At 37.2% G+C, this 17,022-nt stretch overlaps 1 protein-coding gene across 1 annotated transcript; it reads right to left on the bottom strand.

Moving 5' to 3' along the window:
* Positions 1–5,992: 5,992 nt before the first annotated feature.
* LOC126727746 (protein MAINTENANCE OF MERISTEMS-like) lies at positions 5,993–7,498 on the bottom strand. Its single transcript, XM_050433665.1, has 5 exons — positions 7,194–7,498; positions 6,908–6,995; positions 6,659–6,742; positions 6,337–6,579; positions 5,993–6,244 (listed from the first exon to the last, which is right to left on the bottom strand). The coding sequence occupies exons 1-5, from the start codon at positions 7,496–7,498 to the stop codon at positions 5,993–5,995; spliced, it is 972 nt and encodes a 323-aa protein (XP_050289622.1).
* Positions 7,499–17,022: the final 9,524 nt, after the last annotated feature.

Below are 17,022 nucleotides of genomic sequence, written 5' to 3'. Positions count from 1 at the left end.
CAATCTATTTCTATGTGCTTGGTTCTTTCATGAAACACGGGATTCTCACCTATGTATATGGCTGCTTGATTGTCACAGAAAAGCATAGCAGGTTTGGGATGAAAAACCTCTAAATCCTTTAACAAGGCCAGAAGCCAAGTTATTTAACATGTAGTAACTGCCATGGCCCTATATTCTGCCTCAGCAGAGGATCTAGAGATTATAGATTGCGTTTTGGTCTTCCATGAAATGAGTGAATCACCTAAGAAAATGCAAAATCTGGTAGTGGATCTTCTAGTGTCAATGCAAGAAGCCCAGTCTGCATCTGTGTATGCCTTTAAATGCAAATCTGATTTGGATGAGAAAAGGATGCCTTGACCAGGAGTTCCTTTAAGATATTGCAACACTTTATAAGCTGCATCCAGATGAGGTTTGCGTGGCTTGGACATAAATTGACTCAATTTTTGTACTGAGTAAGCAATGTCTAGTCTAGTTATGGTGAGATACAACAATCTCCCTACTAGCTCCTGTAAACACTAGGATCAGGTAGTAACTCCCCACAAAACTTGCTTAACTTCAAATTTTGTTCCATGGGAACCTTACTTGGTTTGCAACCTGACATCCCAGCATCTTTAAGTATCTCCAAGGTGTATTTCCTTTGGCATAAAGAAATGTCTTGTTCTGATCTAGCCACTTCAAGACCAAGGAAAAATTTCAGGTTTCCAAGGTCTTTCAAATTGAATTCTTGATCCAAAAACACTTTAAGTTCTTCAACAGCATGAGCATCATTGCTGGCAATAAGGATGTCATCAACATACACCAAGAGAGCTATAAATGACTGATTAAACTTCTTGGTGAATAAAGAGTAATCTGACTTAGATTGTTTGAAACCACATTTCAAAATGGTAGATGAGAACTTAGAGTACCATTGTCTTGAGGCCTGCTTAAGACCATACAATGATTTATTTAGTTTGCACACCAAATGCTCCCCCTTGCTGTGAAAACCCGGAGGCAGATGCATATAAACTTCCTCATGGAGATCACCATGGAGGAAAGCATTGTTCACATCAAGTTGAACAAGGTGCCAGCCCTTCACAGCAGCAATAGCAAGGACAGTCTTCACTGAAGTCATCTTTGCCACAGGAGAGAAAGTGTCTGTGAAGTATAAACCCTCCTGTTGAGTGAATCCTTTGGCCACAAGTCTGGCCTTGTACCTCTCTACTGTTCCATCAGCCTTATATTTGATTCTATATACCCATTTGCACCTAATGGCCTTTTTGTGAGAAGGAAGAGAAGTAATAGACCAAGTCTGGTTGGATTCCAAGGCTGCAATCTCATCAGCCATAGCATTCTGCCACTTAGGATCCTTGATAGCCTCAGAATAGGATTTTGGCTCAGAAATAGCAGTGATTAAGGAACAAAAATGGGCATAAGAAGGTGAAAGACCAGAAGTATCAATATAATCAGAGATAGGATACTTAGGACCTGACATAGAGGAGTTGGAACCAGACTTGATGGCTGAATTGGAATGAGCAAACTGAGCATGAACAACATTACTGCATTTATAATCTTGCAAATAAGTAGGAGCTTTACTGATTCTTGTAGACTTCCTTAAAGATGGAATGGAAGTAGGAATAGAATCAGGTATTGAAGCAGGAAGAGAAGCAGGAAGGGAAGCAGGTATGGGAGTAGGAATGGAATTGGATATATGATCAGGTATGGGGTCTACAGAATGAGGAAGAATAGAATCAAGGGAAGGGGCAGAGGTAGTATCTGGAATGGATAAAGGTGAAGTAGTAGGAGGTGAGATAGGAGTGGACAAAACAGATGTAGAATCTGTAATGGGAGGTAATGGGGTATGGGAATCAACAATAGGAGTCGCAACAAAAGGTAAGGGGTCAAGGTAAGGGTTTGGGGAAGGAAAAAGATGAGGTAAGGTGATTGTGGAATGAGGGGAAGAAGAATATGTGGAAGAGATGAATGGAAAGACAGTCTCATGAAAAAGGACATCCCTAGAGACAAAAATTCTCTTGGTGGCCAGATCAAGCACCTTGAAACCTTTAACCCTATAAGGGTAGCCCAGAAAAACACATGGTAAGGATCTAGGATCAAACTTTGACCTATTGTGAGACAAGGTAGATGCAAAACAAAGGCATCCAAACACCTTTAGATGATCATAGGAAGGGATTTTGTTGTAAAGTTTCTCAAATGGAGTTTTGTTGCCAAGGGTAGAAGAAGGCAGCCTATTTATAATATACACAGAAGTTAAGACACACTCACCCCAAAAGGTAAGAGGCACATTGGACTGAAACTTTAAGGCCCTTGCAATGCTCAATATATGTTGGTGTTTCCTCTCCACAACTGAATTTTTTTGTGGAGTGGCTACACAAGAGTGCTGATGCAAAATTCCATGCTTAGCATAAAATTCTGTTAGAGTAAATTCCTGAGCATTATCAGTCCTAATAGCCTTGATTTTAGTGCTAAACTGTGTGGATATCATATTGAAAAAAGAAATTAACAAGGGCCTGGTTTCAGATTTTTTTTTTTCATAAGGTACACCCATGTGGATCTAGTGGCATCATCAACAATGGTAAGGAAATATCTAAAACCATCATGAGTGGACTTAGCAAAAGGGCCCCATACATCACAGTGAATAAGATCAAAAGGAGTTGCAGACAAATGATTAAAGAAAGGAAACGGAAAACGTTTCTATTTAGCAATGGGGCAAAGAGTACAAGTTTTATTGCTATGAACATTGCTTACATCAGGTATACAATCATGTAAGGCATGAAGTTTAGAATCTGAAGCATGTCCTAGTCTAAGATGCCAAAGAAATGGCTTGGTTATGACAGGAACATTAGAAATATTATTGACAAAAGTACCAAAAACAGAATCTAAAATGGAAGAAGCTGCAGAATCAGATTTGCAAGGAGTTGTAGATAGCAAGTAGAGGTTGTTATGTAGTTTACCCACTCCAATCGTTTTCCAACAAGAAAGGTCCTGTATAAAACACAAATTGGACAAGAAAATGAAACAACAAGACAATCTTTTTGTCAATTGACTCACAGATATCAGATTGAAAGTGAAGGCAGGAACACATAACACATTCTCAAGTATAAGGCTAGCTGTCACTTGAATGGTGCCAATGTGTGTGACAAGAACTCTTTCACCATTAGGTAATTGAACAAAGGATGAGACAGAACTGGTGATTTTAGTGAACAAATTGACAGAATGGATAATGTGATCTGTTGCCCCAGTGTCAAGGACCCAAGTTTGTCTATTAAAGATTGTTTTACTAGCTGGATTATTGGCAAAAATGGAATGTTGCATACTTAGGCAGATAGAATCATGAAAAGAGTCACAAAGATTACCTGAAATGGCAGAATTGGCTGTGGCTATAGCATCATTGGAATTACCAGAAGTGGATGCATGAGAATTCAGTAGAGAGAGCAACTGTTGATACTGCTCTGAAGTGAAAGGGAAGGGATTATTCTGCTGCACAAATTCAGATTGACCTTGGTTATCATCTACCATAACCTGATTAGCCTTGGTCACCCATCCATTTTGCTTGTAACCTGGAGGAAATCCAACAAGTTTGTAACATTTTTCCATAATGTGTCCAAGTTTTCCACAGTGGCTGCATATAGGTCTTTCTTTGCCAGCATTACCCTTGAAATTTCTACCATTGATGTTGTTTGAAGGAGAACCTTGATTGAAGACTTGGTTCTTAACAGCAAGTGCAGCTGATTCAATAGAAGGAGCACCATAGAAGGTTGAAAACCTTTGCCTTTCTTCCTGGATTACGAATGAGAAAGCCTTATCTATTGATGGAACAGGCTCCATCATAAGGATTTGAGTCTTGACTTGTGAATAACAATCACTCAATCCGTTGAGAAACTGCATTATTGAATCTTGATGATAAAGCTGTGTAATCTTATCATTTACTCCACAAGTGCATTTGCCACATGAACAGCTTGGCAAAGGCCTGAGATTCAATAGTTGATCCCAAGTAGCTTGAAGATCAGTGAAAAATGTTGTTACTGTAGAATCTCCTTGCATTATAGTGGAAATCTGCTTCTGGAGCTGAGAGATTCTTGGTCCATTTGCTTGTTGGAAATGGATCTTGAGTGCATTCCACACTGCACGAGCTGTGTCTCTGTAAATAACACTAGCTTTGATGTGAGGTGAAACAGAATTTAAGATCCAAGATGAGATCATCGAGTTGCATTTTGACCAAGCTTGCTTCTCAAGCGGTGTAATCGCCATTGCAACAGTGATGGAGCCATCAACAAAGCCAAGTTTGCCCTTAGCATCCAAAGCCATTATCATTGCTCTAGCCCAGGTTGGATAATTATCCTCAGTTAGGTGTGGAGCAACGAGGATCGCACCAGGAGATTCACCATGATGCAGAAAGAATGGACTGCGAGGATCTTCCATTGGAGAAAGCTTGCGATGTGAAGAAGTAGATGAAGTAGTTTCTGTGTTTGGCGCCATTGATAAAGGCTCAAGCTCTGATACCATATAAGAAAGTACAGAAACTTTGAAGGAGAAATAATATGCGAGGGAGAGAGAATGAAAATTCTGATTTCAATTTAATAATAAATCTGTACAAGCTCTGCGTCTAAATACCAAAACAGAGGCTTGGAAAAATATCCCAAATCAGTTACAACCCAAATCAGTTACAGCACGTGTAGCATTCTGTGATTCCACGTGTGAAACTCCTCCAACTTAAATACATTGAAAGCTACAAGTAGTTTTACATACAGGAATTACAAAACTACAATAACAACACTACACTAATGTCATTTAGGCAGAAAAATAATTTCTTCGCTGCTTTCTTCTTTTGCTTTATCTCTTTTCTATCTTTCTGATGTGAGCTGCAATCTTGATACAAGTAGATAGATATATTTTTGGTGTATTTGCTATTAGTGCTTCATCAATCCACATGATTTGTAAGTGGAAATAACCATCATTTGATCCCCTACTAGTAGCTGACAACCAAGGCACCAAACATGATAATATGGCATCATGTGGTTTGATTCATGGATCATATGACTTTGTATTCTTGCAGATTTGTCAAGATTTTTAAGGGTTCCAAAGTGCTAATAGAATTCATATTTCAGTTTTAATAAATCGTCATATACTGAGGTCTAAGAGGTCCTCTATCATACTAGATAAGACATTAAGATCTCTGCATTTCCTTATATGCTGATCTATTTGTCTTCATCGTGAATGTGATTAAACTTTTTAGACTTGTAGCTGAAGGTAGATTCTTTTCCAAAATTTTGTTATTCTTGTGAACATCCATTAATGAATTGCTTATACATTCACAGGTTTTGGGCTATTCCTGATCCGGATCAACTGGATGAGGAGGCTTCATCAGTGGAGAAACTTAAATCAAGAGCTCTTAATCCCACAGATGACTGTGAGAAGAAGGCAAGTCTAAAGAATATTTTTATCATAGGCTCCACTACCTTTATTAACAAATAATATTCTTCAAATTATTACAGGATGCGATTGTTCGGACGGGGGACATACTTTCTCAAGTTTCACAAACAAATGATGTGATCATGTGACTTTCTATATCCTTCTCAGTATTGTTTTAAAGAATTTAGGCAGTATCTTAGATGTTGTAATTGTGCACCCTTCTATATCATGTAATTATTTTAAATGACACATTAATGTCTCAATGCTTTCAGGACATTAGACAAAATAATCTCCTCATTAGAGATGCAGCTAGCTGCAGCTAGAGTTGCCAAAGTTAATGATGATGAGGGATCTCCAGTGGTTACAAATTCAGGAAGTGAGCAATTCAAGGATTATCCGAAGGTATTCTTTGTGATGGGAATCATTACTGCATTCAGCAGCAGAAAACGGAGGGATTCAATTAGAGAGACATGGATGCCCCAAGGTTCAGTCCTAAACTTAATAGCTTTTCTCTTAAAGTTGACATTAAGTAGAAGTTAAAATAAACTCATTGCTAACATACTTTGGGTTTTTCCCCCAATTCAGGTTAAGGAAGTTGGAAAAAGAGAAGGGAATTAAAATGCGGTTTGTTATAGGACACAGGTGAGTTTACTTGAACTTGACGTCCACCTGCTTGCCGACCACGCCCTACAGCCGGTTCACTTGTGTTGCCCACATCGCATGCATGGTCCAAGGTTAACCGACCGATCTCTTCAGCAGCTTGCAAGGCTTTAATAGAGTCGGTGTAGATCTCAGACCTTGGCTCGCATTTCGCCATAATGCTCAACTGCGATTCAACCTGTCACAAATATACAAGAGTAGTGTTACTAGGTTGAACTAAACTATGCGAAGCAAGGTACATTTATAACGAAACAATCTTTGTAAACTTACCAAAGTGTCCCAGTATGAAGTCTCTTTTGTAATATGGCGAACAGTGCGGGGATGAAACCACACCATATACTCGTCATTGTAGCTCATCTCCCTATGAAAGGGCGGTGCATCAGCAATTGTGGCGTGCGTAGCCCATTTAGCAATATGCAGGGCATGTACTTCAGCCCAATCTTGATGGTGCTTGCCCTGGAGGGTTATCTTGTGCAATTCAATTGAAGTATCAACATCGACTGGTATGCCTTGCTTCATCCCAAATTGTCAGAGAACACGTTCAAGATGATGGCCTTCAACCACCCAAAAATGTATGAGCAGCACGATAGACCTCCATATGTGCTGGCCTGCCATATAATATGCGGGCAGGGAACCCAAATAATTTCTGTACGACTCCTAGACAATCTGCAATGATCTAATAGATGCAAACAACCATATTAACAATATAATTAGAAAAAATGTGTAACGAATGTGAACAATACATGTAACTCTGAAATAAAAAAATGTTTATTCATTCCAAAGTGAATTGTAAGTACAAAAACTACATGCCAAAGCGATTCCCACTTGTAAGATACGATACCTGATTTGGCTGTAGCGAAGTAAGCGACACACGATAGGCATGTAGGACGTGCATTGAATGATCAGTTGTTATCTTAGCCCCTTTCCATCTAGCAAACAACACAGACATAACCTTCATATTAGTTACTTACATAATTCCCATGCGAACAAAGTTAATGAGGAAATGTAAAACGGTAACTATCTAAGATGCTACATATCTGATAGCAAGTGGACCTGGAGGCAGTGCCTAGTGTGGATGCCTCATCACAGGACATATGTGTGGAAACCTCGCCCACGCCCACAACTACACTAATAGCAGTGCACCGCCGATCTGCTTGGCTGTCTTCTCTGATGCCTTATAGAGGTGTCTATAGAGCCAACTTAGTGCTGCAGTACCCCAACTATACTTCTTTCCGTTGCTGATTGGATCGAAAAATTGCAGATACCTAATTGAGATCCGTTCTCCAGACTTGTCCATAAATAGCATACCACCTAACATCTCCACTATGTAAAACCGAGCATACTTCTGCACAAGCTCATCAGGGGCGTCAACCGGGAGAGGGTTGCTAAACCGATCCTCAAGCCATTTGGCTTTTACCCTCGGCCCTTCCATCACTCTAGTATTCTTATTACCACCAAGTTCTCTCTCTGGCGGCCTATGCCCTAGCAAGCTGCTCTAGAGGTCGCGCCAATTGACCGTCGGGGATGTACATCCCACCACTGGCAAGCCATCTACAAGTACCCCCATTATAACCTCCATATCTTGTAGTGTGATGGTCATTTCACTGTGGGGCAAGTGGAATGAGTGCGTCTCCGGCCGCCATCTCTCCACCAACGATGTGATCAATGCGTGGTCAAGGTCCATATGTGGGACCCAAAGTAGCCCATCTAACCCCGCATCAGTGATATAAGCAGCAATTCGTGGATCTAACCCATCTAACCCACCTTCAAGCAGACCTTTCTCTCAGTGACGACAAGTCAGTACACCTGGCACTTCCTGCAAATAGAGCAGCTTAGTATTAATAATAATTAGAGTACCACATAATAATTACGCTTCAAAGTTAAATTCCAAAAATCTTTCTACTACATATATTGAAAAAGTGCATACCTCGCCTTCCAAATGAGCATCCTAAAGCAAACTTGAACGATGCACATCCTGCCTCGTCAACAAAGTCTGTAAAGAGGGTCCTGCTCCATGTGGATCCATATTTGGCATTTGGTGACAATAGCAAGACAGTCTTATTTATTTATTTTTAATTATAAACATATTTGACTGAAAATGGCAATAATATATATCTAATGCAGCCTTCACTGATTTCAATAAAAAAAAAATGAATTAAACTTGAGAGAGTGAGAGGGAGACTCAAAAAGTGAGGGATGAGAGTTTAAACTGTGGGTAATAGGGGTTCTTAGAGTTTAATGGGAATAGACTAGAACAATACTCTCATTATTCAACTCAAGTTAAGGTGTTTTCCAATGTCAAACATAGGCCATCATGTCTTTCCTACAACCTGAATAACAAGTTTTCATTCGGTTTGAAATGCCTCCTACTCCTAGTGCCCCTAACTTGAATCAAACACTCATTTTTCCTAATGCAGTCCTTCACCCTTACTGCACATGGCAATCAAATTGTAGATTGAAACAATTCTGGGATTAAACATTAAGATGTCTTTGTATTACATTGTACTATCATAAAGAAAATGCCTAAATAACTTTGAGGATAAGTTTTCAATATAGGAAACCCACGAACTTATTTAAATACCAATCACACCCAAAAAATGCCAAAAATGTAAGCGCATCATGGGTAGTTCAATTTTCTTCTCAAATATAGAGTTTTAATGGCTTATTGACTTGAATAAAATGAATTACAAAATAAAATTGAGTACGTGATTGTGGGGTGCAGTAACATTCTTCACAATACAAATTGCATAAATTCTCTTTTTAATAAATCTAAAATATTCAAATAAACTTGCATATTCACATTTGCATTAACCCAGTATGCTGAAAAAAAATATTGGAGACAAAAGCCAAAATAAAATTAGAGACGGACCAAAATTAATTTAACTCATAGTTGTGGGAGTGAGACATTAAGAACACAAAAGAGATGCTTAAAACAAAAATGCAACTCTCCTCATTCCCCTCAACAATAGTGAAGCAAGATAGAACAGAGCATAAAATGCATGGCTTAACTGTAAGGCAGGAAAGCACAATTCGCTGAAGTTAATCTATCATGACAAAAAATAAACAAAGGACAAACCTTGACTGTCCAATGTAATGGATATATGATAATAGGGGATAAGAATATGTCATTGAAAGAGAAAAAGTATTAAAAAAGAAATTTATATTTTTTACAATCATTCAAAGCCTCAGGGAGGGCCATTAAGAAAAAATTAAGGTCCATGATCCATTGACCCAAGGAAAGTTTACAACATACACCTTGATTATATTTTTAATATCAATAGTTTTATTTTAAAAGAAAGATGGTGAAGCCCTAACACACAGAGCATTCTCTTTTAGGTTGCAAATACAGTCCATTATAAAAGTTTCCTTTTACTTCTAATCTTGCCTAGTATTTGGTTCTGAAGCTATTTGCATAGCTTTAACCTTGGAGATATAATTCTACTTGTGCAATATGATATGCAATGCTCATAATGATACTTGATTTTGAAAGCAGTGCAATCTCTAAATTTTGATTCTGGGTTGAACATATCTCTAGGTTTTACAAGTCTTTAAAGTTGAAGTTGTTCCATAAACTTGGTGGATCTTCTGTATAGTTTATTATATATAGAGATATCTGGACTGTTAAGAAGTAGAAAATGCAACATGTATATGTTAGGAGCATCACATTAAGAATTTTTTGCAAAGAGTTTCATTGTAGTTAAATGTTTATATCAACTAACCATGAAATGTTAACTATGATTTTTCATAGTTGTAAAGTTTAATCATTAAAGTGTAAGTTGTCACAACCAAGGTTTTGAAATCCGGACCGGACCGTACGGTCCGACCGGAAAAACCTCGAACCGTTGAGCTTTACGGTCTGTTTAGGGTGAAGAACCGTTCCATGCCAAAAAAGCAGGGACCCGCACGGACCGCGGTCCGATCGTCCGGTTTTGTGAACCGTCACAGGTTTTTGAGGTCCGAACGGTTTCTTCTTGTTTCAGCTTTTCCGGTGAATTTTGGCCAATACACCGGTATGAAGTTAGGATCAGATCTAGAAGAAATGAAAGAGCACGAAGAAGAACAAAGATCGGAAGGAGATTTGATAATTTCAGATCTTGAACAAAGAGATTTATAAGGAAAAAAAAAAAAAAAACCAGAGAAGAAGAAGACAAGTTCCTCAAAAAAAAAAAAAAAAAAAGGAAGAAGAAGAACACAGCGAAATAGGGTCTGCGCCCAGTTGAAGCAGCAGCCAGTAGATTGTCAACACAGTCGCCGATCACACCTTCGTCGTCTGCTGCTACTGCTTCTTCTTCTCTCTTTTTTTTTTTTTTCCGTTGATGGTTATCCCTTTTTCTTATTCTCTTTTTTTTTTTTTTTTTTTTTTTTTTTTTTCCGTTGATGGAGATCCCTCTGTAATGTGTTCTCTTTCTTTGTTGTGTTACTTTGTTACTCCTTTTTGTGTTTTGAATTCCTAGGTCTCTCACGTGACATGCATTGGAATGATGAAAGGTTTTATATTTTTAATAAAAGCAAAGGATTTTCAACCATTAGATTGAGATTTTTTTCAGCTGCCAGCATGATGTGAGTGTGACAAGCATTCTCTCACGTGGCTAGCATTGGATTGATGAATAGTTTTAATTTTTTTAATAAAAGCAAACAAATTTCAGCCATTAGATTCAGATTTTTTTTTCAGCTTCCCAGCATGATGTGACATGCATTGTTTGGTGTATTAAATATTTTAAATATTTTTAAGAGGGGTATTGCTCTTACACTAATTATTATTGGGTTTCATCTAGACTCATCATTAATATCATATTTTTATTTATTAATAATCACTCAACACATCAATAATTTGTAAAATTTTTAATAAAATAATTTGTATCTTTAACATTATTCTTTGAAGAGTAATGTAGCATCACAATATTTTACACAATTTTTTGCTATAATTTGACACATGGCAAAGTGTAAATAATGAAAAAAAAATTATGGGTCTACATTTCTACCACTCATGTCTCGTCACGTGGCAAATTGTGACAAAATTTGTATAAAATGTTATAGTACTATTATTGCTCTAATTTTAATTGATATTTACAATTAAGTATATAATATTTATTAAATAATTATTTCAATTTAAAATTATTAAATAATTTATTTTATTTTTTTTGAGTGTCTTTCTAATTCTTATATAATTATTATTATTATTATTACAAGTTTAACTAATCAATATATAAATAAATAAATAGATAGATATTATATTTAAATTTGCTTAGAATTTGATATTTCTTATTTGTATTGTAAAAGTTATGATATGAAAATCTATATTTAAAATATAGATATTTATATTTAATTGGATTATTTTAGTTAAATTTTCTATTTATACTAATTTAATATATTTATTTATATTAAAATAATTATTAAATTAATTATGACGTCATTACGGTTCGACCCCGGTTCGACCTCGGTTGGACCTCAAAAACCTTGAACCTCTCTCTTTTACGGTTCAATGAACGGTCCGGGTCTGGAAACCTTGGTCACAACTTGAAAGGATTTGAAGTTGAGCTATAGTTGAAAACTTGACCTTGGACATGGAAAGTTGTGGGGGTTTGGGTAGGTTGATTGGTGTAGAACACAATAGAAAATAAGAAATATGAAAGTAACAACAGAACAAACCCTAGGCTTCACCACCTAGAATTTGTTTGCAAACCCTTGGCATCACTACCTAGGGGAGTCTGGTATCGCCACCAAATAGGGAGAACAAAAGAGGAGACATTCTCATCTCATAATAATTAATCTTATTCAAATTCATCTTTCTTTCACCATTGCAGGAGTGCTAGATAAATAGGTTTTAGGGATTATACTAAATGGAAGACATTTAATCAAATCCATTAAAACCGTTAACATTAATAATCAAATTCAAAAACAAAATTAATTGCAAAATCTTGGTAAAACATAAAATCTTAGTTCCCTGCATCATTGATGGGTTGGGTTTGCCTTCTTAGGTTAAATCCCCAATATCCTTTGACCATTAACAAGGTACTGTCACAAAATTATTAAAGGTTACAAAAAGATTGCAGCACCTCTAACCCAGATGCTAAGGAAGAGTTTATTTAGTTGTATCCTTGTGGCTAAGTCAATCTCTCAGCAGCTGAAGGAAGCCATGACCACAGCACTAGTGTGGGCCTTTCCAAATTTCAACCAAGTTTTTATCATTGAATGTGATATCTCAAGATCAAGAATAGTAGCAGTCTTGCGATAAAAGCAACTAATTGCTTCTCACAGCCACACTCTTCATGGGAAAAAGTTACTACTCTCAAATTATGAAAAGGAGATGTTGGCGCTCATCATGGTAGTACAAAAGTGGCGTCACTACCTCCTAGGGAGAAGAAGATTCATAATGAGAATGAACCATAGAAGTTTAATCAAGATGGATCCTAATTGGTTTCCGGAGAGGTGGCTCTACAAATTGATTGGTTTTGATTTTACTATACAGTACAAGCTTGCTCCACAATCCTATGGTCCATTTCAAATCCTCCAAGGTATTGGTAAGGTTGCCAACAAATTAAATTTTCCAGGCAAGTCTCACATTCATTCACTGTTTCATGCTTCCTCGCTTAAAGGTAAGTTATGGGCCGATGTCTTAGCTCAATCACAGCTACCTGTGGTCCTTAATAGTCAAGCAGTTTTGGATCAAAGGCAACAGCTAGACAAGATTGAAATTTCAGTGAATTGGCATGGCCTATCACCAGCAGATGCTACTAAGGAGGACTTATAGAAGCTTGAAACATTAATTTTCAGATCTTGCCCTTGAGGACAAGGGCCCTTGTTAAGGGGGGAAGAGTTGTTACATGCAAAAGAAGTGGAGTTTCTGTTACATATTTTAATGTTATGCTTGCTGCAAAATATTTGGATGTTTGCTTAATTTTAGGATTAGAATAAGTTGTTGCATAATATTAGGATTAATTGCATTTGTATTTGCATTTTAGTAGGATAAGGGAATTTGTTTATCAAGTGTTTGGGGGGTAACGGCTAGTGGAGCTAGTGTTTGAGTTTTATTAGGATAGTTTGTTCCTAAAATGCAGGGCTTATCTTGTATAAAAGCAGCAGTAGTTTATTTGAATAAAATCATCAGATAAGAATTATTTATGTAGAGTAATCTGTAGAGGTCAAGGATTCCTCGATCAATCCTAATTTCTTTTTAGTCTTTATCCAATACTCATTAATTATCAAAATAGGTAAAGGTCAAGTCTTGTACGTACCAACAGTAAGAAAGTAGAGTGAGAGGTCTCATTTTGAATTCTACACTTTCCAGGGATTCTCATTCATCTATCTTAACATTCTCATCTCCCCTAAACTCATTTTACCTGATAATTAGAAAATAAAAAACCCAAAAGACAAGCACAACCAGACCAACATTCTAGTAATCACCCAAAAATAAAAATTAACTAACTAAATTGAATTGAATTCCTTAATTAATTTCTGGATCAAAACCCAGAATCAAATCAAATTATGCATAAAAATACAAAATTTACAAACACCCAACTTTCAGTGGAATCTTTTTTTTTCATAAAGTTACAACCGTTTGTTATCAGAAGCACAAAAAGTAGTAGTTAGCTCGAAACGACAGCGTTTAACAATCGATCGATCGAGAGAGAGAGAGAGAGAAAGAGAGTACCTTGGAGCGGAGTGAAGGGCTTGGAAATGAAAGCCTCTGTAACCTCACACTGCGATTGAGTGCGGAGACAGTGAGAGACATGAGACTGAGAGGTCGCCGCCGATAGGATTCTTCTACCACCGATGTAAGTGAGAGTGAGAGTGAGAGTGAGAGGTTTTTTTTTTTTTTTTTTTTTTTTGAGAAACCTTGAGAGTGAGAGTTTGTATGTTTGTATGTTTAGGTGTAAGTGAGAGTGAGAGTTTGTATGTTTGTGTGTTTTTAGTGCCGTTGCAACCCGAGCCATACTCGAGCTTTACGGACTCGGGTACCTCACTAAACAGTACTCGCGTCCATGAAGCTCGAGTACCGAGTGCAATATTTTAATTCTAGCTTTCCATGTCAGCGTGCCATGGTGGAATGGAAAAATGGGGTACTCGAGTTCACCAAGCTCGAGTACCACAAAAAAGTGGTAGATCCCCAATTATTTCCAAAACAGTGTTCCGTTGCTAAAAATTTCAAAAAAAAACGTGGTATTTGGCCATTTTGGTCCTTGGAATATACCCAATACTTTTGCCCTATGAGAGCATGATGCGTGCGTGATGTAAAGACACAAGTAAACTAGGCCAACGTACACAAGTGCAGTTTTTGAAATTTACACTTTAAAATTTCATAATTTAAAGTTTACGCCTTGAAATTATATAACATATGCATTAGTAGAGGCATTAGTTGAATTTAAGTGTATTGTATACTGTCATGTCCATTACTTGGTCCAAGTAAATCACGCTACCTATTTTAAATATTCCATGTAGTTAATTGAAATAAAAAACTTTCAAAATTCAAAATAAATCGATGATGATAATAATAATAATAATAATTACTATTATTACTGTTAGGTTCTAAAGTTTAGGATTTTATGTATTTAGAACTCTAATTTGTATTGTTGGCAAACCATGATCAAAACAATGTGTTTAGAAGTGTTTAAAGCTAGCTCAAAGTTGTATGTCAATGTAAAGTTAGAATCGAGTTTAAAGCAGGAAGCACTGTGGCTTTCGGCCTGGCTCGATCGATCAAAGCTTAGGCTCGACCGATCGAAGCTCGGGCAGATCGCTTTTCTGCAGAATTTTCCAACTCAGCCCTATTTGTTTTAAAACGTTTTTAGGGTTTCTTATTTGTCCTAAGTATAAAAGGAAAATCCTAGCCACGTTTTAGTGTTGCTCATATTGCGGTTTGTGTAAATCTCTTGTGAGATCTAGAGGAGTTTTCCTTTACACAAACTTAGGGTTTTCAAGGAGGAGATATTTTCTACACCTTGATGATCAATTCAGTTGTTGCCATTAAAACTTAAAGAATACACAAGCGGGGGTGCTTGTAGCTGGTGGGAATCCAAGAAAGAAGGAGTCCGTGGATTCGGAGCTTGCACGTGGTCGTGTCAGTAAGTTCTACTGGTTGGTAGCATTAGGAAGTCAAGCGGGGGTGCTTGTAAGTCCTTTTTTATGAACTTTGATTCTTTCAAGATAGTGGATTCAAGTTTACCTTGAGGATAGCTAGGTCAAATCCTCCCCAGGTTTTTACCGGTTTGGTTTCCTAGGTGATCATATCTTGTGTTATTTATTTTCCGCTGCTTTACATGATTTGATCTTTATTATTGTGATAACCTAGACTTGTTTAATTGGACTAAGTAACAACTTGGCTAATTACCTAGGTTTAATTAATTGTTTAAGGGGTCTAAAAACTGTCAAGTGGTATCAGAGCGGGTAGCTCTTTTGTTGTTGATCCTTTGATCTCTGAGCTGATCCTTGACCCCTGTTGTCATGGAATACGGACACTCTCTAGTTATTCCTCCTCACTTTGATGGGAATAATTATGCTTACTGGAAAGTAAGGATGAAAACTTTCCTGAAATCCATTGATGAGAGAGTGTGGAACTCCGTTGAATATGGATGGGAGAAGCCCACTACTCCTGTTAGTGAGTGGGAAACTTCTCAGAAAGAAGCAGCTTCGTTTAATAGCAAGGCTATGAATACGATTTTTAACGCTGTTTCTATGGAGGAATTTAAGAGAATCTCGAATGTTGAGATTGCTCATACTGCTTGGAATATCCTCCAGACTGTGCATGAAGGCACAAAGGCTATCAAAATAAATAAATTGCAGCAATTGACTTCTAAATTTGAAAGCATTAGGATGTCTGATGATGAATATTTTGATGAATTCTATGCTAAACTGAATGATATTGTTAATTCTACTTTTAACTTGGGTGAAATCTATGATCAACCTAAAATTGTTAGGAAGATTCTTAAATCTTTGACTGAAGACTTTAGACCCAAGGTGACTGCCATTACTGAAAGCAAGGATGTGGACTCCATCCCTGTTGATAAGCTTGTAGGATCTCTTCAATCCTATGAGTTGGATCTACTCAAAACTACCAAATCCAAATCAATGGCTCTTAAGTCAGTTGATGATGTTGATAGTGGTGGATTTGATGATGAGCTCTCTGCTACTGAGATTGCCTATCTTGCCAAGAACTTTAGAAACTTTCTCAGGAATAACAATAGAAAGGCAAGGGGCACAAACACTACTGAACCTAGAAGTTTTAGGAAGCATGATCCTACTAAGGTTAATAACAATGATAAACCTAGAGAAAGAGTAGGTCAATCTTCCAATAATTCTTTGGGCTCTCAATGTTTTGGATGTCAAGGGTATGGACACATGAAATCTGAATGTCCAACCTACTTGAAGTCTATAGGTAAGGCTATGGCTGTAACCCTTAGTGATGGTGAAGTTTCTGATCATGAGTCCGATTGTGATGAGGATGGAAACTTCATTGCTTTCACTGCTACTGCTGTAGTTGATGAGAGCATATCTGTTGAAGAGAACCCTTCTGATGGGGAACTCTCTGAAGATGCAGATCTTTAAGAGGCCTATAACAAACTTTGCAAAGTTGCTGCAAAGGATGCTATGAATATTGAACTTGGCCTAAAGAAAATTGAATCTCTTGAGCTTGAAAAGAAAAATTTGCTTGTTAAATTGTTTGATGCTAATGACCTTTTGAACAATGTGAAAACTGAAAACATGCTTTTGCTTGATAAAGTTAAATCTTTGGAACTTGATTTATCTGTTGCTAGATCTGCTAGTTCTAAACTTGATCAAATGTTGAGTGTTCAAAAGTCATCTTCTGACAAAACTGGTTTAGGTTATGTTGATAGCATCTGTGTGTCCGCTCCCCATTCCACTAAGTTTGTTCCTTCATCTTCTTCTTCTGAACCTTCAGTGAGTGAAACTGCCAAACCCTCTGTGAGTGAGGTTACTAAACCCTTAGAAGGTTCATCA

This window comes from Quercus robur, chromosome 5, assembly GCF_932294415.1.
Source record: "Quercus robur chromosome 5, dhQueRobu3.1, whole genome shotgun sequence".
Classification (NCBI taxonomy): domain Eukaryota; kingdom Viridiplantae; phylum Streptophyta; class Magnoliopsida; order Fagales; family Fagaceae; genus Quercus; species Quercus robur.
This window is presented reverse-complemented; position numbering and strand designations above follow the sequence as displayed.